This window comes from Microcaecilia unicolor, chromosome 2 (genome assembly GCF_901765095.1).
Source record: "Microcaecilia unicolor chromosome 2, aMicUni1.1, whole genome shotgun sequence".
Classification (NCBI taxonomy): domain Eukaryota; kingdom Metazoa; phylum Chordata; class Amphibia; order Gymnophiona; family Siphonopidae; genus Microcaecilia; species Microcaecilia unicolor.
The window spans coordinates 113,405,519-113,432,775 of record NC_044032.1 but is presented as its reverse complement, the minus strand read 5'-3'; the positions used below and the strand labels follow the sequence as shown (position 1 = coordinate 113,432,775).

Sequence of the window (27,257 nt, the reverse complement as noted above, 5' to 3'; positions counted from 1 at the left end):
TGTCGAGAAGTGTACAAGCATCTTTATTAAAGCTATTTAGCGTACAGTTATTTATAATACGCTAACAAAAGCTTGCATCACAAGCCCTGCGACTCCCCGTTGGCAGTAGGTTCATCTGTTGTCACTCTGGCCCACCTCGCTGGAAAAGAAACAGAGACAGACAGATTAAGGGAATAAAGTCAGAACCTACTGAATTCTACTACTTCTAACTGAAATACAAATTGTTAACCCTAATAAGATTCTGTTCAGGGGCTCAGGTGTTAGTTTGCAGATAAAAAAGTGGGAACCCCCTCCCCCCACAAACTGCCATCGGTATTAAAAAAGGTAATTTGATCGCTTTTCAGGATAAATTAAGTAGTTTGGCCCATCAGATTGTGGCCCTTTCCTGTAACTGATCATACCCATCATATAGGGTTTATTTATAAAGATTAGTGTGCACCAAAGCTAATGGGCTACACACAATGGCCCTAGAATGCACGTTAAACAGGCCACTCAAAGACCTCAGCATAGGATGACTGTTTTAAACAGCATAATATGCTCTCCTCCGGGTGCAGTTTAGGCCTAAATCCTAAATCTGTAGCTCAGACCAGGTGTTAACTTTTAGCATGCATGTTATTTCAGGGGCTTAAGTAATAGGAGAACCTGGCAGTTACTGATGAGGTTAATATTGTCATAGTTACAGCTGTTCATGCTGAGGCTTCGGAATGAACAGCTATCAGTATGACAATATTGAGCTAATGGCAGAAGATGCTCATAGAGGTGGGAAGAGTGTATCCTGGGGATTTTTTCATTCATGGATGGGAGGTTTCCCTTTCTGCTCTCAATGGAATGGACATGCTGAGGCATCATCTGGAGGCCAGTTGTTCCTTGGTAGACCTCTGAAGATCATACTTACAGTATGTTTCTTCCCATCAGAAGTCTTCTTTCACCTCAGCTCCCAGGGTCTTGGAATGTTCCCTGCCTTCAACACTGACAACTGACCCTATTATCTCAGGCTTACATTTATATTATACAGGTGTTCAGCAAGGTGGCTGAACACAGAGGTAAAGAGGACTACACATGTTAGCACCTACTTCCTGCTTAGTAAGCAGTCAAAGCTGCAGTGGCATACATACTAATAGCGTAAGTAGTGTAGATGCTGTTTTTTTCATGTTTGGGTTAACAATGAGTGCATCATTCAGTAGTATTTCAGCATGCACACTATATCTTTACTGATGTATTTATTAAAACCTGTTCGGCTCTATTTATTTACTACATTTGTATCCCACGTTTTTCCGCATAACAGTAGGCTCAATGTGGCTTACAGGTTCCGGAGAGGAGAGTACCAACTCCGGGAATATATACAGAGTGGAAAATAGAGTAACAGTAAGTGCAAGGAAGCTGATAAAGTTTTGCCCATAAGTGTCTCTGCAAAACAGAACTAGGGCTGGTCACCCTACTTGTGTTTTTTTTTTTTTTTTTTTGGCCTACTTGTTTAATTGTACTTAGCTTTTTTTTCTGTAAAATGTCCTTCTAAAACAAACAAACAAAAAAAATTAAGCTACAAGCCTCTAATAAACTATTTCTTTTAAAACAAACAGAATTTCCTATAAATGTGCATGAATTGTTTGATTCATGTACTAGTGTAGGATGAAGAGAGATTTCCCCAGAAAAACAACAACATTCTAGTCCCCAAACACAAGCTGGAAGAACACCAGCCCCCAAGCAGTCTATAATTGCAGAGTCTCACCTACATTGTGTCACGCACTTGGAACATCAGATGTGGAGGCAGAGGCTAGCAAACACTTCTCCCTTCAGTTCCGGTTTGGACACGCCTACACTGATGTCAGACGCCTTAACTTTAAAACTAGATGTTTCCCTCCTCTCTTTGCCTCATCTACTTCTTCCTGGTATCTGGTGCGTTCCTGTTGTGACTACTGCTTATTATTTGGTTTTGACTTTGTGCCTGGACCTGACTTCTGCTGGACTGCTGCCTGCCCTGACTCTGTGCCTGGACCAGACTCCTGCCGGACTGCTGCCTACCCTAACCCTGACCTCTCTTGTTCGCTGCTGTCGCTGTCATCCCTGAGTCCTACTCTCATCCCATCTCCAAGTCCTGCTGGCCACCTGAACCCAGGGGCTCAACTGCTGGGGAATGGTGGTCGCTGCAGGTGAAGCTTTGGGAATTCTGACTGTTGATCTTCGGATCAGCACAAGGGCTCACTCCATTTCTGAATATCGTGACACAGTGCTCGTTTAATACAGAGGAGCTCTCCTACCAAACAGCTCTGCTGCTCACAAATGCCCATCTCCAGCTATGGCTGGGAAGATGCCTCAGTTTGTGGCAACAACTGCAGAAAGGGCATGTGAAAAATATATATTTGTGAAACTTGTGCGCTCACTACTGCTGTTCCCCCCCTCCACCCCCCCCAAAAGACAAATCTGTAAAAGTGAATGGTGCAATTATCCATCCTCATGGCAAATATAAGCTCATGAAAAGTCAGAAACTGACCACATCAGTTTCCACCGTCAAGGAAGTCCTGTCGACTTTCTGCTGTGCGGAGAAATGAGCATAATTCCGTCCATGTTTAAAGATTTCATTTTACAGTACCAATTGGGAAGATGAAAAATTCTCAGAGCTGCTCTATCGTGACCTGAAACATATGCTCTCTTATGTGTAGGGAATTAAGGTTTTGCTCCCCTTCTGTGCTTAAAAGGAAAGAGATTGAAGCATCAAGTCCTGAAAGCAAGATACTGCTCACTTTCTGAAACAGCTCTCATAGGAAGCTGGTAGAGGAGAGGTGTGGCTCCTGCTAAGTGGCAGGTGAAGGAGAGCAGCTACACTAATGGATAGCAAGCAAAACAAGGTAAAATTATGTATCATACCTGATAATTTTCTTTCCATTAATCATAGCTGATCAATCCATAGACTGGTGGGTTGTGTCCATCTACCAGCAGGTGGAGATAGAGAGCAATCCTTTTGCCTCCCTATATGTGGTCATGTGCTGCCGGAAACTCCTCAGTATGTCGATATCCAAGCTCCATCCGCAGGACTCAGCACTTAGAGAATTACACCCACGAAGGGACACTCTGCCCAGCTCACCACCGCCGAAACGGGGGAGGGGAATTAACCCAGCTCATCCCCACACAAGTGGGGGAGGGGAATCCGTCCAGCTCATCCCCGCGGAGCGGGGGAGGGACACCACCCCGCCGATGCGGGGGGATCTGGCTTATCCTGCAACCGCAACCGCGGGAGGAGCTGACTGACCCTAACACCGCCGAAGCGGGAGGGGTACAAAGCTGCCCTACAGCCGCACGAAGCGGGAGGGAGCGCCGGCAGAATTTATGTCTCAATCCAGCCCCGAAAACGGAGGGGAGAGGAATGCAGCAGCTCACTGTAACACAAACTCGTCTCAACTCTTGAAGAATCCAATTGAAAAAACTTGAACACGAAGTCCTCCTGAAGGAACTGAAGACTAAACTTGAACCTAAAATTCAACCAGAATATAAACAGTACAGATATCTGGGAGGGGCTATGGATTGATCAGCTATGATTAATGGAAAGAAAATTATCAGGTATGATACATAATTTTACCTTCCATATCATCATGCTGATCAATCCATAGACTGGTGGGATGTACCGAAGCAGTACTCACCCAGGGCGGGACATTGAAATCCCTGACCTCAACACTGAAGCTCCAAACCGGGCCTCCGCCCGAGCAGCCACAGTCAAGCGGTAATGCTTGGAGAATGTATGGGCCGAAGCCCAAGTTGCCGCCTTGCATATCTCTTCCAAGGAGACGGACCCGGCCTCTGCCATCGAGGCCGCCTGAGCTCTAGTGGAGTGAGCCTTCAGCTGGATAGGCGGCACCTTCCCCGCGGCCACATAAGCCGCTGCAATGGCTTCCTTGACCCATCTTGCCACTGTAGGCTTAGCAGCCTGCAGACCCTTACGAGGACCTGCAAACAGGACAAACAGATGATCCGATTTCCGGAAATCATTGGTCACTTCCAAGTATCTGATGAAGACCCGTCTCACATCCAGATATTTGAGAGCAGAATACTCTTCTGGGTAGTCCTCCCTACGAAAGGAAGGGAGACAGAGCTGCTGACTCACATGGAAACGAGAAACAATCTTGGGTAGGAAGGAAGGCACTGTGCGAATAGTCACTCCTGCCTCAGTGAACTGCAGAAAAGGCTCTCGACATGAGAGTGCCTGGAGCTCGGAAACTCTTCTGGCTGAAGTGATAGCCACCAAAAAGACTGCTTTCAACGTCAGGTCTTTCAGAGATGCCCTCGACAAGGGTTCAAAAGGCGGCTTTTGCAAGGCTCTTAGCATCAGGTTGAGATTCCACGCAGGCACCACTGAGTGCAGAGGAGGGCGCAGGTGATTAACTCCCTTGAGGAAACGCACCACATCTGGCTGCGAAGCCAGGGAAGCACCCTTCAGGCGGCCCCTGAAGCAAGCCAGGGCCGCTACCTGGACTTTCAGGGAACTGCGCGACAGGCCTTTCTCCAGACCTTCTTGCAGGAACGCCAGCACTGAAGAAATTGGAGCAGTAAATGGAGAAAGTGAACCTGCTTCACACCACGCTGCAAAGGAACGCCAAACCCTGGCGTAAGCAGTAGAAGTAGAGCGCTACCTCGCTCTCAGCAGAGTGGCGATGACCTTGTCTGAGAAGCCCTTCTTCCTCAGACTCTGCCGCTCAATAGCCAGGCCGTAAGACCAAAGGGGGAGGAATCCTCCATCACCACGGAACCCTGATGTAACAGGCCCTGTTCCACTGGCAGTCGCAGAGGTTCGTCCACTGAGAGCCTGATCAAGTCCGCATACCAGGGACGTCTGGGCCAATCCGGACCCACCAGGATTATCCGGCCCGGATGCTTTGCCACCCGGTCTAGCACCCTGCCCAACATGGGCCAGGGCGGGAACACATAGAGAATCTCTTGTGTCGGCCACTGTTGGAGAAGAGCATCTCTCCCAGGGATCGAGGGTCCCGTCCTCTGCTGAAAAAGCGCGGCAGTTGGCAATTGGCCGATGACGCCATCAGATCTAGGCTCGGCTGGCCCCAGCGCTTCGTGATGTCCAAGAACGCCTGAGCCGATAACTGCCACTCTCCGGGATCCAAGGTATGGCGACTGAGAAAGTCCGCCTTGACATTCAAGACTCCGGCAATGTGGGCCGCTGACAGCTGTTCCAGGTTCGCTTCCGCCCACTGGCATAGATTCATGGCTTCCTTGGCTAGAGGGGCGCTCTTGGTACCTCCCTGGCGGTTGACATAGGCCACAGCCGTGGCATTGTCCGACAGGACCCGTACTGGCTTCAACGCCAGTACCGGGAGGAACTCCAAAAGCGCCAACCAAATGGCTCTGCGTTCCAGGAGGTTGATAGACCACTTTGCCTCTGCAGGAGACCAGAGCCCCTGCGCTGTCCTTCCCATGCAGTGGGCTCCCCAGCCCGTCAAAGAGGCGTCCGTCGTGACGACAATCCACTCCGGGGTCACAAGAGGCATCCCTGCAGACAACTTGTCTGTCTTCAGCCACCAGCTCAGCGCCTTGCGCACTGCTGGGTCCAAGGGAAGGCGCACAGCATAATCCTCCGACACCGGAGTCCAGCGCTGCAGCAGAGAGTGTTGTAGTGGTCTCATATGAGCCCTGGCCCAGGGCACTACTTCCATCGTGGCCGTCATAGAGCCCAACAGCTGCACATAGTCCCAAGCCCGAATAGGAGAGGCTACTAGGAACTGGTCCACCTGAGCCTGAAGTTTGACAATCCGATTGTCCGGCAGGAACACTCTGCCCACTTGGGTGTCGAATCGAACTCCCATATACTCCAGGGACTGAGTCGGGCGCAGCTGGCTTTTCTCCCAGTTGATGATCCACCCCAGGGAGCTCAAAAGAGCAATCACCCGGTCCACAGCTTTGCCGCACTCTGCATAAGAGGGGGCTCGGATCAACCAGTCGTCCAGATAAGGATGGACTTGTACTCCTTCCTTTCGCAGGAAGGCCGCGATGACCACCATTACTTTGGAGAAGGTCCGCGGAGCAGTAGCCAACCCGAATGGGAGGGCTCTGAACTGGAAGTGTTGGCCCAGGACTGCAAAACGCAGAAAGCGTTGATGAGGAGGCCAGATGGGAATATGCAAGTACGCTTCCTTGATGTCCAAGGATGCCAGGAACTCCCCTGCCTTCACTGCCGCTATAACAGAGCGGAGAGTCTCCATGCGAAAGTGCCGAACTTTCAAGGCCCGATTGACCCCTTTGAGGTCGAGGATAGGCTGTACAGAACCTCCTTTCTTTGGCACCACAAAGTAAATGGAGTAACGTCCCTTGCCAGTCTGATTTTCTGGCACCGGAACGACCGCACCCAGGCGGATCAGATTGTCCAAGGTCTGCTGCACTGCCACAGCTTTGACCGGAGACTTGCAGGGAGAGAGTACAAACCCGTCTCTTAAGGGTCGGCAGAACTCTAGCTTGTAGCCGTCTCTGATGACTTCCAGCACCCAAGCGTCTGAAGTTACCCTGGTCCACTCGCCCAGAAACGAGGACAGGCGTCCTCCAATCTGCACTGGGCCATGGACCAGGACCCCGTCATTGGGCACGAGACCCTGGGGGAGGACCGGAGGGCGCACCTCCGGGACGGCGGTCTCTGCGAAAGGAATGCTGCTTGGGGGAGAAGTTCCTCTTGAAGGAAGAGGGGGCAGAGGAGCCCGACTTGCCCGGGCGGTACCGACGGGCTTCCTGAAACCGTCCTCTGGAGATACCGGGGCGAGCACTGGCCCGAGCCCTGACCTCTGGTAACCTCTTGCCCTTAGACGTGCCGAGATCGGTCACAATTTTGTCCAGCTCGACCCCAAAGAGCAGCTTGCCTTTAAAAGGCAACTTAGCCAGGCGGGACTTAGAGGCGTGGTCCGCAGACCAATGTTTCAGCCAAAGCCACCGCCGCGCAGAGACTGTCTGAGCCATACCTTTAGCCAAGGCTCTCAAGACATCATACAGTAAGTCTGCCAAATAAGCCAAGCCCGATTCCAGGGCCGGCCAATCAGCCCTCAAGGAAGGATCCGAGGGGGAAGCCCGCTGCACAATCGTCAGGCATGCCCTGGCCACGTAGGAGCCGCAAACTGAGGCCTGCAAACTTAAGGCAGCCGCCTCAAAGGACGACCTTAAGGCCGCCTCCAATCTTCTGTCTTGGGCGTCCTTTAGGGCCGTGCCACCTTCCACCGGCAACGCCGTTTTCTTAGTCACCGCAGTGATTAAAGAATCCACGGTAGGCCAAAGAAAGGCCTCCCGTTCACTTTCAGGCAAAGGATAGAGGCGGAACATAGCCCTAGCCACTTTGAGGCTCGCTTCCGGGACATCCCATTGAGCCAAAATTAAGGTGTGCATGGCATCATGCACGTGGAAGGTTCTAGGCGGGCGCTTCGTCCCCAGCATAATGGCGGAGCCAACAGGGGCTGAGAGAGAGACGTCCTCTGGAGAGGAAATCTTCAAAATGCTCATGGCCTGCGCTAACAGGTTGGGCAAATCCTCTGAGCGAAAGATCCGCGCTGCAGAGGGGTCATCCGCTCAATCCGAGCGGGAATCCGTCTCCTCCAAGGAATCCCCAAAGGACCGTTGGGAGAACTCAGATACGCTGCCCTCATCTACATCAGAGGAAACAAAGTCCTCTAAGGCCTGGGAATCCACCCGAGGGCGTTTACTTCCGGGGGCCTCAACCCCTTTATCGGACAAGGGAGAAGGGGCAGCGTTTTGCATAAGGAAGGCCTGATGCAGCAGCAAAATAAACTCGGGGGAGAAACCCCCCAGACTGTGCACTTCAGCAGCCTGGGCCACAGCCCTAGACGCACCCTCAACCGGCGCTCGCAAGAACGGGGGAGAAACATGCTGCGCATCCAAGATGGCGTCCGGCGCGACACTCCGTGAAGGAGCCGCGCGGGAAGAACGGCGTTTAACTTTAGCCGCTTTTTTGCCGTCGCCCAAATCAAGGGCGGCCATGGCATTAACGTCTCCCAGCTCAAGGGCGGCCCAAGAAGAAGCCGTCCGAGCAGAGTGGCCGGCCAAGATGGCGGAGGCGAGCAGCGGGGGATGGGCGTTTATGGCGGGAAAAACCGCCGCACCGGAGGAAGACCCGGGACACTGACCGGCCTCCGAACTGACACCCAACAAGGGTGAATCAGACTTTAAGACCCCCGCATCCCCGCTAGAAGCGCACACGCGGTCCGGGAAGCGATTCTTCGCGCCCTCGCCCTCCGACGCCATAGGCCACGTGGAGATCGATCGGGAACCCCCTGCCCGCTATAAAAAGGTAAAAATTACCTGCTTCTCGCTCCGAGCTGTAACGACCTGGTGTCCCAGTGAGTAGCTGCAATAAACGTTTAAATAAACGTCGAAATAAACGCCCTTAAGGACGTCCCAAAATTTTTTTTTTTTTTTTTAACGGAGCCAGCGGGAGGGGGGAGAAAAGGAGGGACCTGGCGCCACCAGGTTTGCACTTGCTCAAGAAGAGCCCTCAACCCCAGGTACTCAACAAAACCTAAAGATTAGGCTTGGAGACCTAGCCAGAGCTGCTGCTGTGTGTGACCACCACCTGCTGAGATAGAGAACATACTGAGGAGTTTCCGGCAGCACATGACCACATATAGGGAGGCAAAAGGATTGCTCTCTATCTCCACCTGCTGGTAGATGGACACAACTCACCAGTCTATGGACTGATCAGCATGATGATATGGAACTGCATTTAACATTATGTTCCTTGATAAGCTCTTTACAAGTACCTCTGAAACAGTCATACTTCCTTACCAACCACTAAGCTTTACTTCTGTCAGTAAAGAACATATCTTTGAAAATACCCAAGAAATACTGGTCATCTTTTTAAGTATTAGAACCTGTTAACCAAGTAACCTATCACAGAAGAACACTGGATGAACATTTTACTCCATATTTGATTTTAATGTCTTGCACTTCCTCTGCATACAGTCAGCTGCCAGGTTTCTCATGTGAACTTGCTTCATGTAACAGCATCTTACTACCAAATGGCATTATAAACTATATATTAGGAATCAACCCTCTGTTGCTGCTTTTAAACAAACCCTTAAGACCCATCTCATCTCTCTTTTTTTTCCCTCTAACACTACTTAATTGCTAAATTGTTGTAAATGCTGCCTCTAGCTTGTGCTATGTAACCGCTGCTACTGATTTTTTACACTGCTTCTTCTTTTTATGTAAACTGCTCAGATGCCTATGTGTAGGCCTTGCAGCAGTATATCAAAAGTCCAAAATAAATAAACTAGTAAAAGTTTTAGATAAATGTTAATCTAGGACAAGTCTAGCTAGATGCTCTAGCAGCAGTGCTGTACATTGCCATGCTGAAATCTCAGTGTCTATCCTGACCTTTTCCTGCTTCTCAAGATAGCTAAGCTTGAGAAAGCTCACATTTCCTGGAAGGGATATTGATTTACAGCAGTGATTCTCAATCCAGTCTTGGGCTGGGTGTGTACAAAGCACTGAGTTGAGAACTCCTGGTCAACAGTAATACCTAAAAAAACAGAACATGGAACACCAGACCTCAACTGTACCATAGAAGAAAAGGCATGGTTGGCCAAAACAGATAAGGATGTCACTGGAGTCACACTATTGGAACCACTTTACTGATATGACCTGACACAGCTGTGTTCTGGCATGTGCCTGTGTCAGGGGTCATGCAGGGACATGCCAAAACATGGCCGTGTTGGGTCACATCAATAAACTAGTTTCAATAGTGTGCCTCCTGTGACATCCTTTGGCCGTCTCCGCCTTTTCTGCTCCTACAGTAATATCTACCAGCAAGTTCCAAATGTTGCCATACTCTATCTCCCTTGGCCCAAATTACAAAGGGGAAGTTTAGTACTACAGAAGAAATTTCCAGTTGTTGCACAAGATATAAAGAGCACCTTGTGTCCTGTTTCGGTTATTGGTGAGCCCTTAGGTTCCCTGAGGCCCCGCAAGACCTCTGAGGACAGCCGCGCACCCCGAATCTTCACCCGCGGCGACCGCCGTTCACCAAGGGTTGAGCCCCCAGCTGCAGGCGGTCAGCAGGACTGCTGGAACCGCGGGGTGACGGCCGGCCTGGCTGGTAGTCAGCAACACAGTCTCTGAAGGGCAGCTAGCAAGGACGGCTAGCACTGAAGGGGAATACAGTCGCTGAAGGTGGCTAGCGGACGGCTAGCTCGAAGCGGAACACAGTCTCTGGAGGTGGCTAGCAAGGACGGCTAGCGTGACGAGGAACACAGTCTCTAGAGGTGGCTAGCAAGGACGGCTAGCCTGAAGAGGAACACAAGCTCTTGGGGGTGGCTAGCAAGGACGGCTAGCCTGAAGAGGAACACAATCTCTTGGAGGTGGCTAGCAAGGACGGCTAGCCTGAAGAGGAACACAATCTCTTGGAGGTGGCTAGCAAGGATGGCTAGCGTGACGAGGAACACAGTCTCTAGAGGTGGCTAGCAAGGACGGCTAGCCTGAGGAGGAACACAATCTCTTGGAGGTGGCTAGCAAGGACGGCTAGCCTGAAGAGGAACACAATCCCTTGGAGGTGGCTAGCAAGGACGGCTAGCCCGAAGAGGAACACAATCCCTTGGAGGTGGCTAGCAAGGACGGCTAGCCCGAAGAGGAACACAGTCTCCGAGGGCTGCTGGCAGGGACGGCCAGCACGGCAAAGGAACACAGTCTCTGAAGGCTGCTGGCAAGGACGGCCAGCAAGTCAAAGGAACACAGTCTCTGAAGGCTGCTGGCAAGGACGGCCAGCAAGTCAAAGGAACACAGTCTCTGAAGGCTGCTGGCAAGGACGGCCAGCAAGTCAAAGGAACACAGTCTCTGAAGAATCAAGCTTCCCAGATCCATGGCGTCGGCTTCGGACAAAAGAACCGGAAGCACTGGACTCTTCCAGTCTGTCCATTTAAATTTAGCGCCAATCCGCCCCTCCCACGGAGAGAGAACCAATCCCCGAGTCCTGGCAGACAATAGGGGGCCCGATTGGCCGAACTGCCCTGCAGGCGGAGTCCCAGCGCCGGTGCTCCAATCCGGCGCGAGGGGCGGAACTTCTGCGCTGATCCGCCCCTAGCCAGGGTGATGCCGACGCCGGAGCCGCCATTTTGGCCGGCGTGCTTCCTCCTCCGAGGCCGGCGTTCGGTCCAGCGGACCGCCGGCCTCGGTTTGACCCGTGGCAGCATCGGCTGCCGCGGAGGTCCGTCTCCGCCCCCCTGGACGCTGCGCCGCCCGAGGGCCATCGCCTGCCCCAACGGGGGCACAGGTAGGAGCGGGAGACATGACACCTTGATTTCAGATCCTAACAAAGTTCCCCTAATTATAGCACAAAACAGAGTTGAAGCAATTGGTCTGGAAAAGTCAGAGGAAATTGGAAGGCCAATAAAGAACTTTAATCCATTGCTTCCCTTATCAGTTAGTTGGTTATGACAGAAAAATATTTCGAGTTCATCTTATCTGCCCATTCTTCCTGTCCACACTGATATATTGCAGCTCCCAGTCATAAATCATAACCACCTGCAGGATGTCACTCCCTTTTTCAAGACAGTTATTGTTGTCTTCTTCTATTATATGCCATCCTCCTGGGTAGCTGAACATACATCTCACATCCCTCTCTCCCAGGTCCAACCACAATGTCCCATAATAACCTGAACAGCCTAATGTGGCTGTTATCTATACATTCAACTTTCTACCTCATCAGCAAATGCACAACTAGAAGGGTTACTCCGAGTACAGTGCTCAAGTTAGAAAGCATATCTTTGCAAAGAACTGTTAGGAAGAAGCAGATGCTATATGCCATAGTATTATGCACAGAGAGTATCTATGGCATCAGAGATGTATACAAAATATATGCAGTGGCAGAAATGTGAAACCACTTACTTGAATATAGTCCATCTCCTCTGTGGACACCGCTTTCCTCCGGTATTTTTGAGGCAATGTTCTTACTAGGTCTAAAGTATCTGGCGTTTCTTGTGTTTTGCTTAAGAATGACATGTTGTGAATTCCTGGGCCTTTGGCACCTAAAGATTGTGAAGCTGTAGGGGCTAATACCATTGACTTTAATGCTTCTTCTACTGGAAAAGAAAAAAAAAAGTATAGCTTTAAACAAATGCAGTAAGTAGTTGATTAACAGTTTATATTTCTGAAGCAAAGAATATTTAATCAGGAAAAAAAAACCTATGCTCTTCAGCCCCATGTCTTAAAAGACGTAACTTTTGCTGATGATTCTTTCCCAGCAAAAACTGGTTTACAGCAAATAAATTTAAAGGCAGAGTGAATCAGAAATTGACAACTTTATCATTCATATATTTAGTTCAGTTAAGGCTAGATTTACTAAAGAACGCTACTGGGTCAGCAGGCTAATATGCATTACTTACCACACATCCCATTTTGTGCAATAGGATCCATTCACGAAAAGTATGTCAATAGGTGGTAGCACCCTTTAGTAAATCTAGCCCTCAATGTTTTGTTCCATTGTACAGTATGCTAACAATAAACATCTATGAGAAAATGATGGCACTAAGTAGGTTCCATCTGCCGTGTGTGCCATGTTCAGATATGCGATTAAAGGCATATAGAGATCAGTCAACCTGAACCATAAAAATGGAAACAAGGAGGCCACTTTATGGTCAAGAAAAAAAATATATGGAAGACTGTCAAATACCTGCAAATGTCTCCTTCCCTGTTGCAATCCACCAACTTACCATTAGGCCTAGGGCTGGTTTTTCTGTCAGGAAACTTAATTAGTGGTGAATGTGGTTTGACAACCTAAAGCAATAGAATAAACAATTTGCTTCAAATCTTTGAAGAAATCATTCACCCAAGCACCACTGGATACACAGGGCAGTGATAGCAAAAAACACAGAACTTCAGCATTCCCACGACTAACATAAAATACAGAAATCACATATTTTTGTTTAAATCAAAGATACTGTATTAGCATTTCACTATTCAAAAGTTCTAGAGCAGGTGTGCATAAGTCCTGGAGGGCTGCAAACAGGCCTGATTTCCAGGAAGTCCCTAATATGAATGTCAGAGATCTACACTCTCATACATATTCACAGGGCCAGGTTAAGACCAAATGATGCCCTAAGAACAGCCTGACAATGGTGCTCCTCGGCCCTTCCACTGCTTAACTGAAAAGATACTAAGTCTCAGTAAGTGCTGAGAGATATCATTATTGTGTGAAACAAAACATCACATATATTTATAATGATTAGAAAAACACTGAAATTCATGTGTGTGGCATATAGCAGTGAAGGTTAAGGGCATGATAGCTAAACTCTGTGGTGTACCCCATCCCTTGATGCTCTAAGCACATGCTTATTTTACTTAGGGGTCCTTTTACAAAAGTCACGGTAGGCTCTATGTGCATGCAGCGTGTGCCAAAACGAGACTATCGCTAGGTTAGCACACCCCCTTGCGGTAATTTCAGATTTGACGCGCGCCCATATCACCGGGACAAATTATTTTATTTCCTATCACGAATGGTATTTCCGGTGTTAATCTGCAGTTGGTGCGCACCAACTGGTCACCATGTGTGTAGCACATAAGCCCTTACTGCTAGTTTAATGGATAGCGTTAAGGGCTCAGGCCGTAAACAGGCGCGCGCTGGTTTCAATTTTACTGAGGGACCTTTTCCCGGCCCATTGAAAAAAAAGTCCTTTTTTCCAGACAAGGTAAAAACTGGCCCGGCAAGAACCAACAACACATGCCCACACTACCGCAGGCCACTTTTTCCCGTGGCTTAGTAAAAGGATCCCTTAATGATTAATCCAGGGCCACATATTCATTAATGATAACCTGAAAACCTAACTGTGTTTGTGGCCTCCAAGACTGAATTGTGCATCCCTGTCCTAGAGCGATTTTATTTTGAACAGGTTCCTATATATTATTCTCTTTTGAAATTTTACATTATTACACTTTCACATTAGGATAATTTTACAGTGTAATTCTGCCGCAGGTTACAAAAGAATTTCAGAGAATGTCAAATGATTGCTGTTTGTCTAAATCACTGTAAAATATACAATAAGTTGTTTTAAACATGGCCCCATTATTACTCTGGGCAGTGCCGTCCTTGGGAAGAGGGAAGTATAGGAACTTTGGGTGTTTCTACACTGCAGTGACAGCCCTGCTCTCTGAGATCTTACATCAATTCCTATTCTTCAGAAATACTAGTTGGATAACAACCCAACAACAGTGGAGATACGTGGATTGGATCAGAATATATTTGCTGTTCAGTCTCTTAGGGCAGGGCTTCCCAAACTGTGGCTTGGGACCCCAAGTGTCACAAAATACATATTTGGGGTCATGACTTGGGTGGGCTCTTCAAAGGTGCATAATGATTCTGCACTTCTGGGGGGGGGGGGGGGGGGTCACACAGTTTTATTTGGATGCTATTATGGGGGGGGGGGGGAGAGGGGTCACAGCTACAAAAAGATTGTGAAGCACTGTGTTAGGAGGAAGGGCCCACTGGAGCTGAACTATCCCAGACTCTGCATATCTGGGGCAGAAGCGACTGGGGTTTCTTCTTGCCCCCCGAGGAGGCCACTGGACCACCAGGGATTCCTAAGGTAGGACCAGGAAGGGCTTACAGGTGGTTGGGTGGGATAGGGTGGTAGCGGAGTATGAGGAGGAGGCTGCTGCTGCGGAGAGGAGTGGGGGGGGGGGGGGCAGTTTTCAGTTTCCGCTGAAACAATGACCAATTTCAGTTGTAAATTCGGTTTTGGCAGAAGATCCTGGGTTTTATACCATCAGCCTTATTTTCGAAAGTGATGGGCGCCCAGATTTCGACCCAAATCGGGAGATAGGCGCCCATCTCGCAAGGGCGCCCAAATCAGTATAATCAAAAGCCGATTTTGGCCGTCTTCAACTGCACTCCGTCGTGGGAACGAACAAAGTTGATGGGGGCATGTTGGAGGCATGGTGAAGGCGGGACTGGGGTGTGTTTATCGGCCGAGAGATGGGCGCCTTCGGCCGATAATTGAAAAAAGAAAGGTGTTTTTAGCGCGAATTTAGGTCACTTTTTTGGACCCTTTTTTTCACGAAGTCCCAAAAAAGTGCCCTAAATGACCAGATGACCACCAGAGGGAATCGGGGATGACCACCCCTGACTCCCCCAGTGGTCACTAAACCCCTCCCACCAAAAAAAAACCCAACTTTAACAACTTTGTTTTCCAGCCTGTATGCCAGCCTCACATGCCATACCCAGCAGTATGCAGGTCCCTGGAGCAGTTGTTACTGGGTGCAGTGGACTTCAGGCAGGTGGACCCAGGCCCATCCCCCCCTACCTATTACACTTGTGGTGGTAAATGGGAGCCCTCCAAACCACCCCCAAAACCCACTGTACCCACATGTAGGTGCCCCCCTTCAGCCATAAGGGCTATGGTAATGGTGTAGAGTTGTGGGCAATGGGTTTTGGGGGGGATTTGAGGGGCTAAGCACCCAAAGGAAGGGAGCTATGGACTTGGGAGGTATTTTACTTTTTTTAATTGTTAAAAGTGCCCCTTAGGGTGCCCGGTTGGTGTCCTGGCATGTGAGGGGGACCAGTGCACTACGAATCCTGGCCCCTCCCACGACCAAATGCCTTGGATTTGTTTGTTTTTGAGCTGGGCGCCTTCAGTTTCCATTATCGCTGAAAAATGAAACCGCCCAGCTCAAATCCGCACAACTCCGATGCATTTGCCGGGCACAAACCGTAGTATCGAAAAAAAAAGATGGGCGGCCATTTTTTCAAAAATACGGTCTGTCCCGCCCCTTCACGTACCTGTTCTCTGACATAGACGCCCATGGAGATGGGCGTTCGCATTCGATTATGCCCGTGTTTTCTACTATGAGGTTGTTGCAAAAACATGAAACAGTTGCAGTAGTGGCTGATAACTTAAATCATTTTAGTTGGTTTATAAGCATCAGCTGTTCACATGGCACAAACAAGTTTCAATAAATGAATGTCAAAGCACAAAACAAAGCATACTGAACTCCAGGCCACAGAAACGTATTATTTGTGGAGAATGCTGCTTTTATATTACAGATTTCTTTCACAGAGAAGTGATCCACAGCAGCCAATGTCTCGGATCCAGAGAATTATAATGGTGCGATGCATGCACCTACTGTTAATTTGGCAATGGAGCTGGACTTACCCATAAGTTGTTTACCGATGCAAAACTTAGAACCACCAGCCTCTTTGGCTGGCTTCAGAATATCCCTCCTACCCTAGCCAAGATAATGTTCAAGCGCCTTTTTGACCTAATTTACAGCTCTCTTTAATGGGTCCCTTATTTATCTGTCTATATGTTCCATCTTTGCTTACACCCTGTGCTGTCTATCAAAATGGGTATTGCGTTAGCATTATAATGTAGTATGCTATGCCATACTTTATATTGTAGTTTGAATATTTTTACTGCTGTAATTATCTATTGCTTATATACATACTAACATAGTAGATGACGGAAGAAAAAGACCTGCACTGTCCATTCAGTCTGCCCAACAAGATAAACTCATATGTGCTACTTTTTGTGTATACCTTACCTTCTACTACTACTACTATTCAGCATTTCTATAGCGCTGCAAGGCGTACGCAGCGCTGCACAAACATAGAAGAAAGACAGTCCCTGCTCAAAGAGCTTACAATCTAACAGACAAAAAAAAAATAAGCAAATCAATTAATGTGTACAGGAAGGAAGAGAGGAGGGTAGGTGGAGGCGAGTGGTTACGAGTCAAAAGCAATGTTAAATAGGTGGGCTTTCAGTCTAGATTTAAAGGTGGCCAAGGATACACCTGATTTGTATCTGCCATTTTCAGGGCACAGATCGTAGAAGTCTGCCCAGCACTAGCCCCGCCTCCCACCACTGGCTCTGCCACCCAATCTCGGCTAAGCTTCTGAGGATCTAATCCTTCTGAACTGGATTCCTTTATGTTTATCCCACGCATGGTTGAATTCCGTTACCGTTTTCATCTCCACCACTGCCTTGAGTGAATTCCTTCAAAAAGGCGGTAAATAAATCCTAATAAATAAATACCTCTTGTGTCAGCCCTGCCCCTAGATACAGTTCCAATCTAGAGCTAAAGTGACAAAATATGTGAAGATGCTCTTGATCTCAATATAAAAGAATTCCAATTTTACTAATACATTTTTAAAGGAGAAGTCCTCAAACTGGAAGAGCTGCGAAACTCTCTTGGATGTAAGGTTGATGGTTTCAGATAAAACCAAAGAAAAATAATCAATATGGTACTCCATGAGGTGGATAAAAAAGGTGAAAAGGTTAACATTCAGAAAGCACAAAAAAATCTCAAAAAGAACACATTTCATAAGAAATATTGCAGATGGGCTGTCAGAAAAGTCTTGCATTTGTGGAAAATACCAAATCTGCAACAGACACCATGGAAAGGGTGGACAAAACAAGGACAGATCTAGTGAAATGAGGAAGGGTCAAAAAATTGACAGGTAAGATTCAATGCAAAACAAAAAAAATACAGGGGCATGCATTTGGGCTGCAAAACCCAAGGGAGCAGTACAGTATAGGTGAAATAGTTTTATATAAAAAAAAAAAGTGAGATTTGGTGTATGTAATGATCCTAAAGTAGCCAAACAGATAAAATACAGTAACAGCAAAAGTCAGGAAATGCTTGGATGCATAGGAATGGCTAGCAGGAAAGAAAATGTGATAGAATTCTGGTGACCACAACTTCAAAATGATTAACTGGATGGAGCTGGTCCAGAGGACTGCTACAAATAGTCAATAGTCTTTGTCATAAAGCATGCAAGGATAGACAAATATCTAAGTATGTATACCCTGGAGGAACAGTGAGATGTGGGAGATACAATACTGATATTTTAATACTTCAAAAGGTATAAATGCATCTGAGGTGTGTTTCTTTTAGTTGAAATGAAGTTCTAAAACAAGGGATCATAGGATGAGGGTGAAAAGGGATAAACTCAAGAATAAATTTAAGGAAACATTTCTTTATTGAAGGGCTGGTGAATGCATGGAACAGCTTCCCAGTGGAAACAAGGACAATATGTGAATTCAAGAAATTATGGCACAAGCACAGAGAATCTCTTAGGGAGAGAAGGGACTGTAGAGCTGAATAGTTGTGTGGATAGGCAGATTAGAAAGGCCATATCTGCCATTATATTCCATGTTATGAATACCTGGTAAAGCTGAAACAAGTAAAAAAAAAAAATGATGGCAAAAGCACAAGTGAAAGAAAAAACTGAAATGAAAAATTATATTTGTTCAGTGATCACTGAAGACAATTCTAGAGAAAGAACAAACATCACTAACAAAGGCACACCATATACGGGAATAGAGAAGAAGCCATGCTATTCACAAAAGAGCACGCTTATGATGAATTTGCAAAACTGAAAACAGACCGCCATTGGGCCAGATAAGATACATCCAAGAATAAGAGAGCTCAGAGATACTGGTGGTTCATCTGAAGAATGTGTTTAACAGCTCTTTGGAGACAGAAAAGGCTCCACAGGATTAGAAAAGTAGCTGTGTTCCCTCTTCACAAAAGTAGTAACAGACAAAAAGTTGGAAGCTACAGGTTTGTAAGCCTTATCTCAGTGGTGGGAAATATTTTTTGGAAAAATATTTTGAGTATAATTGAAAACAGAAAAATATATAGTTAAATTCAAGTATAAAGGTAAAATTATGTATAATCATACCTGATAATTTTCTTTCCATTAATCATAGCTGATCAATCCATAGACTGGTGGGTTGTGTCCATCTACCAGCAGGTGGAGATAGAGAGCAAACTTTTGCCTCCCTATATGTGGTCATGTGCTGCCGGAAACTCCTCAGTATGTCGATATCAAAGCTCCATCCGCAGGACTCAGCACTTAGAGAATTACACCCACGAAGGGACACTCTGCCCAGCTCACCACCGCCGAAACGGGGGAGGGGAATTAACCCAGCTCATCCCCACACAAGTGGGGGAGGGGAATCCGTCCAGCTCATCCCCGCGGAGCGGGGGAGGGACACCACACCCGCCGATGCGGGGGGATCTGGCTTATCCTGCAACCGCAACCGCGGGAGGAGCTGACTGACCCTAGCACCGCCGAAGCGGGAGGGGTACAAAGCTGCCCTACAGCCGCACGAAGCGGGAGGGAGTGCCGGCAGAATTTATGTCTCAATCCAGCCCCGTAAAACGGAGGGGAGAGGAATGCAGCAGCTCACTGTAACACAAAGTCGTCTCAACTCTTGAAGAATCCAAGTGAAAGAAGAACTTGAACACGAAGTCCTCCTGAAGTAACTGAAGGCTAAACTTGAACCTAAAATTCAACCAGAATATAAACAGTACAGATATCTGGGAGGGGCTATGGATTGATCAGCTATGATTAATGGAAAGAAAATTATCAGGTATGATTATACATAATTTTACCTTCCATATCATCAAGCTGATCAATCCATAGACTGGTGGGATGTACCGAAGCAGTACTCACCCAGGGCGGGACATAGAAATCCCTGACCGCAACACTGAAGCTCCAAACCGGGCCTCCGCCCGAGCAGCCACAGTCAAGCGGTAATGCCTGGAGAAGGTATGGGCCGAAGCCCAAGTTGCCGCCTTGCAAATCTCTTCCAAGGAGACGGACCTGGCCTCTGCCATCGAGGCCGCCTGAGCTCTAGTGGAGTGAGCCTTCAGCTGGATAGGCGGCACCTTCCCCGCGGCCACATAAGCCGCTGCAATGGCTTCCTTGACCCATCTTGCCACTGTAGGCTTAGCAGCCTGCAGACCCTTACGAGGACCTGCAAACAGGACAAACAGATGATCCGATTTCCGGAAATCATTGGTCACTTCCAAGTATCTGATGATGACACGTCTCACATCCAGATATTTGAGAGCAGAGTATTCCTCTGGGTAGTCCTCCCTACGAAAGGAAGGGAGACAGAGCTGCTGATTCACATGGAAGCGAGAAACAATCTTGGGCAGGAAGGAAGGCACTGTGTGAATAGACACTCCTGCCTCAGTGAACTGCAGAAAAGGCTCTCGACATGAGAGTGCCTGGAGCTCGGAAACTCTTCTGGCTGAAGTGATAGCCACCAAAAAGACTGCTTTCAACGTCAGGTCTTTCAGAGATGCCCTCGACAAGGGTTCAAAAGGCGGCTTCTGCAATGCTCTTAGCACCAGGTTGAGATTCCACGCAGGCACCACTGAGTGCAGAGGAGGGCGCCGGTGATTAACTCCCTTGAGAAAGCGCACATCTGGCTGCGAAGCCAGGGAAACACACTTCAGGCGGCCCCTGAAACAAGCCAGAGCCGCTACCTGGACTTTAAGGGAACTGAGCGACAGGCCTTTCTCCAGACCTTCTTGCAGGAACGCCAACACTGAAGAAATTGGAGCAGTGAAGGGAGAAAGTGAGCCTGCTTCACACCACGCTGCAAAGATACGCCAAACCCTGGCGTAAGCAGTAGAAGTAGAGCGCTTCCTCGCTCTCAGCATAGTGGCGATGACCTTGTCTGAGAAGCCCTTCTTTCTCAGACGCTGCCGCTCAATAGCCAGGCCGTAAGACCAAAGGGGGAGGGATCCTCCATCACCACGGGACCCTGATGTAACAGGCCCTGCTGCACTGGCAGCCGCAGAGGATCGTCGACTGAGAGCCTGATCAAGTCCGCATACCAGGGACGTCTGGGCCAGTCCGGACCCACCAGGATTATCCGGCCCGGATGCTTTGCCACCCGGTCTAGCACCCTGCCCAACATGGGCCAGGGCGGGAACACAGAGAAGCTCTTGTGTCGGCCACTGCTGGAGAAGAGCATCTACTCCCAGGGATCGAGGGTCCCGTCCTCTGCTGAAAAAGCGCGGCACTTGGCAATTGGCCGATGACGCCATCAGATCTAGGCTCGGCTGGCCCCAGCGCTTCGTGATGTCCAAGAACGCCTGAGCAGATAGCTGCCACTCTCCGGGCTCCAAGGTATGGCAACTGAGAAAGTCCGCCTTGACATTCATGACTCCGGCAATGTGGGCCGCTGACAGCTGTTCCAGGTTCGCTTCCGCCCACTGGCATAGATTCATGGCCTCCTTGGCTAGAGGGGCGCTCTTGGTACCTCCCTGGCGGTTGACATAGGCCACAGCCGTGGCATTGTCCGACAGGACCCGTACTGGCTTCAACTCCAGTACCGGGATGAACTCCAAAAGCGCCAACCGAATGGCTCTGAGTTCCAGGAGGTTGATAGACCACTTTGCCTCTGCAGGAGACCAGAGCCCCTGCGCTGTCCTTCCCAAGCAGTGGGCTCCCCAGCCCGACAAAGAGGCGTCCGTCGTGACGACAATCCACTCCAGGGTCACCAGAGGCATTCCCGCAGACAATTTGTCTGTCTGCATCCACCAGCTCAGCGCCTTGCGCACTGCTGGGTCCAAGGGAAGGCGCACAGCATAATCCTCCGACATCGGAGTCCAGCGCTGCAGCAGAGAGTGTTGTAGTGGTCTCATATGAGCCCTGGCCCAGGGCACTACTTCCATCGTGGCCGTCATAGAGCCCAACAGCTGCACATAGTCCCAAGCCCGAATAGGAGAGGCTACTAGGAACTGGTCCACCTGAGCCTGAAGCTTGACAATCCGATTGTCTGGCAGGAACACTCTGCCCACTTGGGTGTCGAATCGAACTCCCAGATACTCCAGGGACTGAGTCGGGCGCAGCTGGCTCTTCTCCCAGTTGATGATCCACCCCAGGGAGCTCAAAAGAGCAACTACCCGGTCCACAGCTTTGCCGCACTCTGCATAAGAGGGGGCTCGGATCAACCAGTCGTCCAGATAAGGATGGACTTGTACTCCTTCCTTTCGCAGGAAGGCCGCGATGACCACCATTACTTTGGAGAAGGTCTGCAGAGCAGTAGCCAACCCGAAAGGGAGGGCTCTGAACTGGAAGTGTCGGCCCAGGACTGCAAAACGCAGAAAGCGTTGATGAGGAGGCCAGATGGGAATATGCAAGTACGCTTCCTTGATGTCCAAGGAAGCCAAGAACTCTCCTGCCTTCACTGCCGCTATAACAGAGCGGAGAGTCTCCATGCGAAAGTGCCGCACTTTCAAGGCCCAATTGACCCCTTTGAGGTCGAGGATAGGCCGGACAGAACCTCCTTTCTTTGGTACCACAAAGTAAATGGAGTAACGTCCCTTGCCAGTCTGATTTTCTGGCACCGGAACGACCGCACCCAGGCGGATCAGGTTGTCCAAGGTCTGCTGCACTGCCACAGCTTTGACCGGAGACTCGCAGGGAGAGAGTACAAACCCGTCTCTTAAGGGTCGGCAGAACTCTAACTTGTAGCCGTCTCTGATGACTTCCAGCACCCAAGCGTCTGAAGTTACTTTGGTCCACTCGCCCAGAAACGAGGACAGGCGTCCTCCAATCTGCACTGGGCCATGGACCAGGACCCCGTCATTGGGTACGAGACCCTGGAGGAGGACCGGAGGGCGTACCTCCGGGACGGCGGTCTCTGCGAAAGGAATGCTGCTTGGGGGAGAAGTTCCTTTTGAAGGAAGAGGGGGCAGAGGAGCCCGACTTGCCCGGGCGGTACCGACGGGCTTCTTGAAACCGTCCTCTGGAGATACCGGGGCGAGCACTGGCCCGAGCACTGACCTCTGGTAACCTCTTGCCCTTAGACGTGCCGAGATCGGTCACGATTTTGTCCAGCTCGATCCCAAAGAGCAGCTTGCCTTTAAAAGGCAACTTAGCCAGGCGGGACTTAGAGGCGTGGTCCGCAGACCAATGTTTCAGCCAAAGCCAGCGCCGCGCAGAGACTGTCTGAGCCATGTCTTTAGCCGAGGCTCTCAAGACATCATACAGTAAGTCTGCCAAATAAGCCAAGCCCGATTCCAGGGCCGGCCAGTCAGCCCTCAAGGAAGGATCCGAGGGGGAAGCCCGCTGCACAATCGTCAGGCACGCCCTGGCCACATAGGAGCCGCAAACTGAGGCCTGCAAACTTAAGGCAGCCGCCTCGAAGGACGACCTTAAAGCCGCTTCCAATCTTCTGTCGGGCGTCCTTTAGGGCCGTGCCACCTTCCACCGGCAACGCCGTTTTCTTAGTCACCGCAGTGATTAAAGAATCCACGGTAGGCCAAATAAAGGCCTCACGCTCACTTTCAGGCAAAGGATAGAGGCGAGACATAGCCCTAGCCACTTTGAGGCTCGCTTCCGGGACATCCCATTGAGCAGAAATTCAGCTGTGCATGGCATCATGCACGTGGAAGGTTCTAGGCGGGCGCTTCGTCCCCAGCATAATGGTGGAGCCAACAGGGGCTGAGGGAAGAGACGTCCTCCGGAGAGGAAATCTTCAAAATGCTCATGGCCTGCATTAACAGGTTGGGCAAACCCTCTGAGCGAAAGATCCGTGCTGCAGAGGGGTCATCCACTCCATCCGAGCGGGAATCCGTCTCCTCCAAGGAATCCCCAAAGGACCGTTGGGAGAACTCAGATACGCTGCCCTCATCTACATCAGAGGAAACAGCGTCCTCTAAGGCCTGGGCATCCACCCGAGGGCGTTTACTTCCAGGGGCCTCAACCCCTTTATCGGACAAGGGAGAAGGAGCAGCGGTCTGCATAAGGAAGGCCTGATGCAGCAGCAAAATAAACTCAGCAAAATAAATTCAGCAGCCTGGGCCACAGCCCTAGACGCACCCTCAACCGGCGCTCGCAAGAGCGGGGGAGAACCATGCTGCGCATCCAAGATGGCGTCCGGCGCGACACTCCGCGAAGGAGCCGCGCGGGAAGAACGGCGCTTAACTTTAGCCGCTTTTTTGCCGTCGCCCAAATCAAGGGCGGCCATGGCATGAACGTCTCCCAGCTCAAGGGCGGCCCAAGAAGAAGCCGTCCGAGCAGAGTGGCCGGCCAAGATGGCGGAGGCGAGCAGCGGGGGATGGGCGTTTATGGCGGGAAAAACCGCCGCGCCGGAGGAAGACCCGGGACACTGACCGGCCTCCAAACTGACACCCAACAAGGGCGAATCAGACTTTAAAACCCCCGCATCCCCGCTAGAAGCGCACACGCGGTACGGGAAGCGATTCTTCGCGCCCTCGCCCTCCGACGCCATAGGCCACGTGGAGATCAATCGGGGAACCCCCTGCCCGCTATAAAAAGGTAAAAATTACCTGCTTCTTGCTCCGAGCTGTAACGACCTGGTGTCCCAGTGAGTAGCTGCAATAAACGTTTAAATAAACGTCGAAATAAACGCCCTTAAGGACGTTCAAATTTTTTTTTTTTTTTTTTTTAACGGAGCCAGCGGGAGGGGGGAGAAAAGGAGGGACCTGGCGCCACCAGGTTTGCACTTGCTCAAGAAGAGCCCTCAACCCCAGGCACTCAACAAAACCTAAAAATTAGGCTTGGAGGCCTAGCCAGAGCTGCTGCTGTGTGTGACCACCACCTGCTGAGATAGAGAACATACTGAGGAGTTTCCGGCAGCACATGACCACATATAGGGAGGCAAAAGGATTGCTCTCTATCTCCACCTGCTGGTAGATGGACACAACCCTCCAGTCTATGGATTGATCAGCATGATGATATGGAAGTTCCAATTTGCATCCGGAAGGTTGTATTCAGTTTTAAGTTGAGAAAATGATTGCATGTATTATTTAGCAGTAATTGATCTATGAACCAGATGTTATGGGATTGCTAAATCGGCCAATGAATGGTTGACTTAGCAATTAATATATTTGAGTTATTCTATAAGACAGAGTTATGGAACCCATTGGCCTGCTTAAAAAAAATATTTTGTAATAATTGAAATGAAACAAGAGTAGTTTTCAAGTATTTTTAAGTGAGTAGGTGACATAAATGCTAGTTTATTCAATGGGATATTCATAGATAAAGCTGTTTCCAATTTCAACCAACTAGGTGTAGAAAATGAATGAGATGTATGAAACCATTGACTTCCTTGAATTAGAATGAATGCTGAGTAGTACTGAACAAAGTCTGGGAAGTTTACCCCTCCAAGGCATTTAACCTCTCCTCCTCCCCCATTCTCTATTTCTGTGGCTATCACACTCTCATCCTTCCTGTCTCATCAGCTCGTAACCTTGGGGTCATCTTCGACTCCTCCCTCTACTTCTCTGCACATATTCAGCAAACTGCTAAAACCTGTCGTTTTTTTCTCTATAATATCACCAAAATTCACCCTTTCCTTTCTGAGCACACTACCAGAACCCTCATCCACACTCTTATGACCTCTCGCTTAGACTATTGCAACTTGCTTCTCACAGGTCTCCCACTTAGCCATCTCTCTCCTCTTCAATCTGTTAAAAATTCTGCTGCACGACTAATATTCTGCCAGTGTCGTTATGCTCATATTAGCCCTCAAGTCACTTCACTGGCTTCCTATCCGTTACAGTTCAAACTCCTCTTATTGACTTATAAGTGCAATCACTCTGCAGCTCCTTAGTACATCTCCACTCTCATCTCTCCCTACATTCCTCCCCGGGAACTCCGTTCACTGGGTAAATCTCTCTTATCTGCACCCTTCTCCTCCGTTCACTGGGTAAATCTCTCTTATCTGCACCCTTCTCCTCCACTGCTAACTCCAGACTCCATTCCTTTTATCTTGCTGCACCATATGCCTGGAATAGACTTCCTGAGCCGGTCTGTCAAGCTCCATCTCTGGCCGTCTTCAAATCTAAGCTAAAAGCCCACCTTTTTGATGCTGCTTTTAACTCCTAACCCTTATTCACTTGTTCAGAACCCTTACTTTATCATCCTCACTTTAATATTCCCTTATCTTTTGTTTGTCCTGTTTGTCTGTCCTAATTAGATTGTAAGCTCTGTCGGGCAGGGACTGTCTCTTCATGTTCAAGTGTACAGCGCTGCGTACGTCTAGTAGCGCTATAGAAATGATAAGTAGTAGTAGTAGTAGTTAGGGAGTATTCTAGAAGCTATGCGAGGAGGTTTGTGTTACCAGAGAAAGTCTGTTAGCAGTTTATCTAATTGTTTAAAGAAAGATGGTGGAAATGAGAGCGGAAGTATACTTAAAAGAGGTAATTTACTCTTGAGAGCGAGTGTCATTTTTATTGTCTCAAGTCTACCCCACCAATTGAGGAATAAGGGAGATCAATGTGATGTAGATGTTTTTAATGATTGAAGTGGTGGGAAATTATGCTACTAAAAGAAAAGATAGTAAATTGATAATGATAGAAACTGACCTCTTCGGGGCAGGAAAGAGCCCCCTCTTTCCTGCCCGGAGCGCTGTCCTTGCCCTGCACCCTGTTGCTGTGACGGTCTCAGGATTCAAAATGGCTGCCGAGAGTTGAAGTCTCACAAGGCCGCTTTCCTGCCCTGAAGAGGTCACTAGACCACCAGGGCAGTAGACAGTAAGTAAGGGGAGGGGAGGTGACGGGGGGGGGTGGAATATGAGACAGGGGGTGGGGCGAGGGTGTGAAAGGGTCAGGGCGGGGACAAAATATGGTAACCCTACTTAAGTGTCAATTAAATCTAATCAGTGCCAATAATTGCTTGTTAAAATGCCAATTATTGGCACTAATTAGCTCATTCAATTAAATTGAGTGCATGCCCAAATTTGCAAGCATGATTTTGATGACTTTTTTAGAATTAGGGGGATGATGTCCAAATGATAAGAGGGCATAAACCCAGCATCGAGTGTTTCAACTGCAAACTTAAGTGAAATTACTGCATTTCTAGAGCTTGGAGTAATCTATATGGAGCAGCAGTTACTGGGAAGCCCTGATTGGCCACCTAGATCTTTACTATCATACTGTATGCAGTACCATACTTGGAACTGTGATATAGCATTGCACCAGAGAACATGATGCACAAGCATGGGCATGTAGTTTGGATGCTGTTATTGCTTCCACGAAGTACTAAACCAGAGGCACTATTAAAGTGCAGCTACATCCTACATTAATTCTAAAGCTGGACCAAGATCTCAGGACACTTCCTGGTAATGACACTGCAAAGCACAGGTAGAAAGATATACGCCTAAGGACCCCACACTGCTCAAAAACTTTGCTATCACAAAATATTGCAGCAACTAAGCTCATACAAGAAGCAGAATTAAGGGAGGTCAACAGCAAAGTACAAAAAAGTGAACTAACTATAAGAAATAGGCAGAACAATACGCTTCCTTATAAACAGATTCCCGATAGCAGCATCTCTGCCTATATCCCAACTCCTGTCTGGCAGCACCACCACCATTTTCAGCAGTATTCTCCTTACCTGAACGACCCTGCTGGCCGCCGCCATTTTGCTACCCATGGTGACCCCACGAAACAGTTAAACTTCCGGAGTGTCTTTAGTGGCGTGGGGATGGGCGGAGCGTCAC

The 27,257-nt window shown here is 48.9% G+C and overlaps 1 protein-coding gene across 2 annotated transcripts; it reads right to left on the bottom strand.

The window, feature by feature from the left end:
* MRPS36 (mitochondrial ribosomal protein S36) lies at window positions 1-27,257 on the bottom strand. Of its 2 annotated transcripts, none has more exons than XM_030193221.1 (4): window positions 27,152-27,257; window positions 12,699-12,762; window positions 11,875-12,065; window positions 1-139 (listed from the first exon to the last, which is right to left on the bottom strand). In XM_030193221.1, exons 1-4 carry the CDS (start codon window positions 27,188-27,190, stop codon window positions 122-124), a joined length of 312 nt encoding a protein of 103 aa, XP_030049081.1. In that variant the 5' UTR covers window positions 27,191-27,257; the 3' UTR covers window positions 1-121. The 2 variants fall into 2 exon arrangements, with proteins under 2 accessions (XP_030049081.1, XP_030049080.1); XM_030193220.1 differs by having other exon boundaries at window positions 11,875-12,068; window positions 27,152-27,256.

Excerpts from the sequence above, each read along its gene's own strand:
- MRPS36 (XM_030193220.1), bottom strand. The coding sequence starts at position 27,190 with ATGGGTAGCAAAATGGCGGCGGCCAGCAGGGTCGTTCAG. Across the intron at positions 12,763-27,151 it reads CGGCCAGCAGGGTCGTTCAG|GTTGTCAAACCACATTCACC; the intron begins GTAAGGAGAATA and ends CTATTGCTTTAG. Across the intron at positions 12,069-12,698 it reads AACCAGCCCTAGGCCTAATG|TAGAAGAAGCATTAAAGTCA; the intron begins GTAAGTTGGTGG and ends TTTCTTTTCCAG.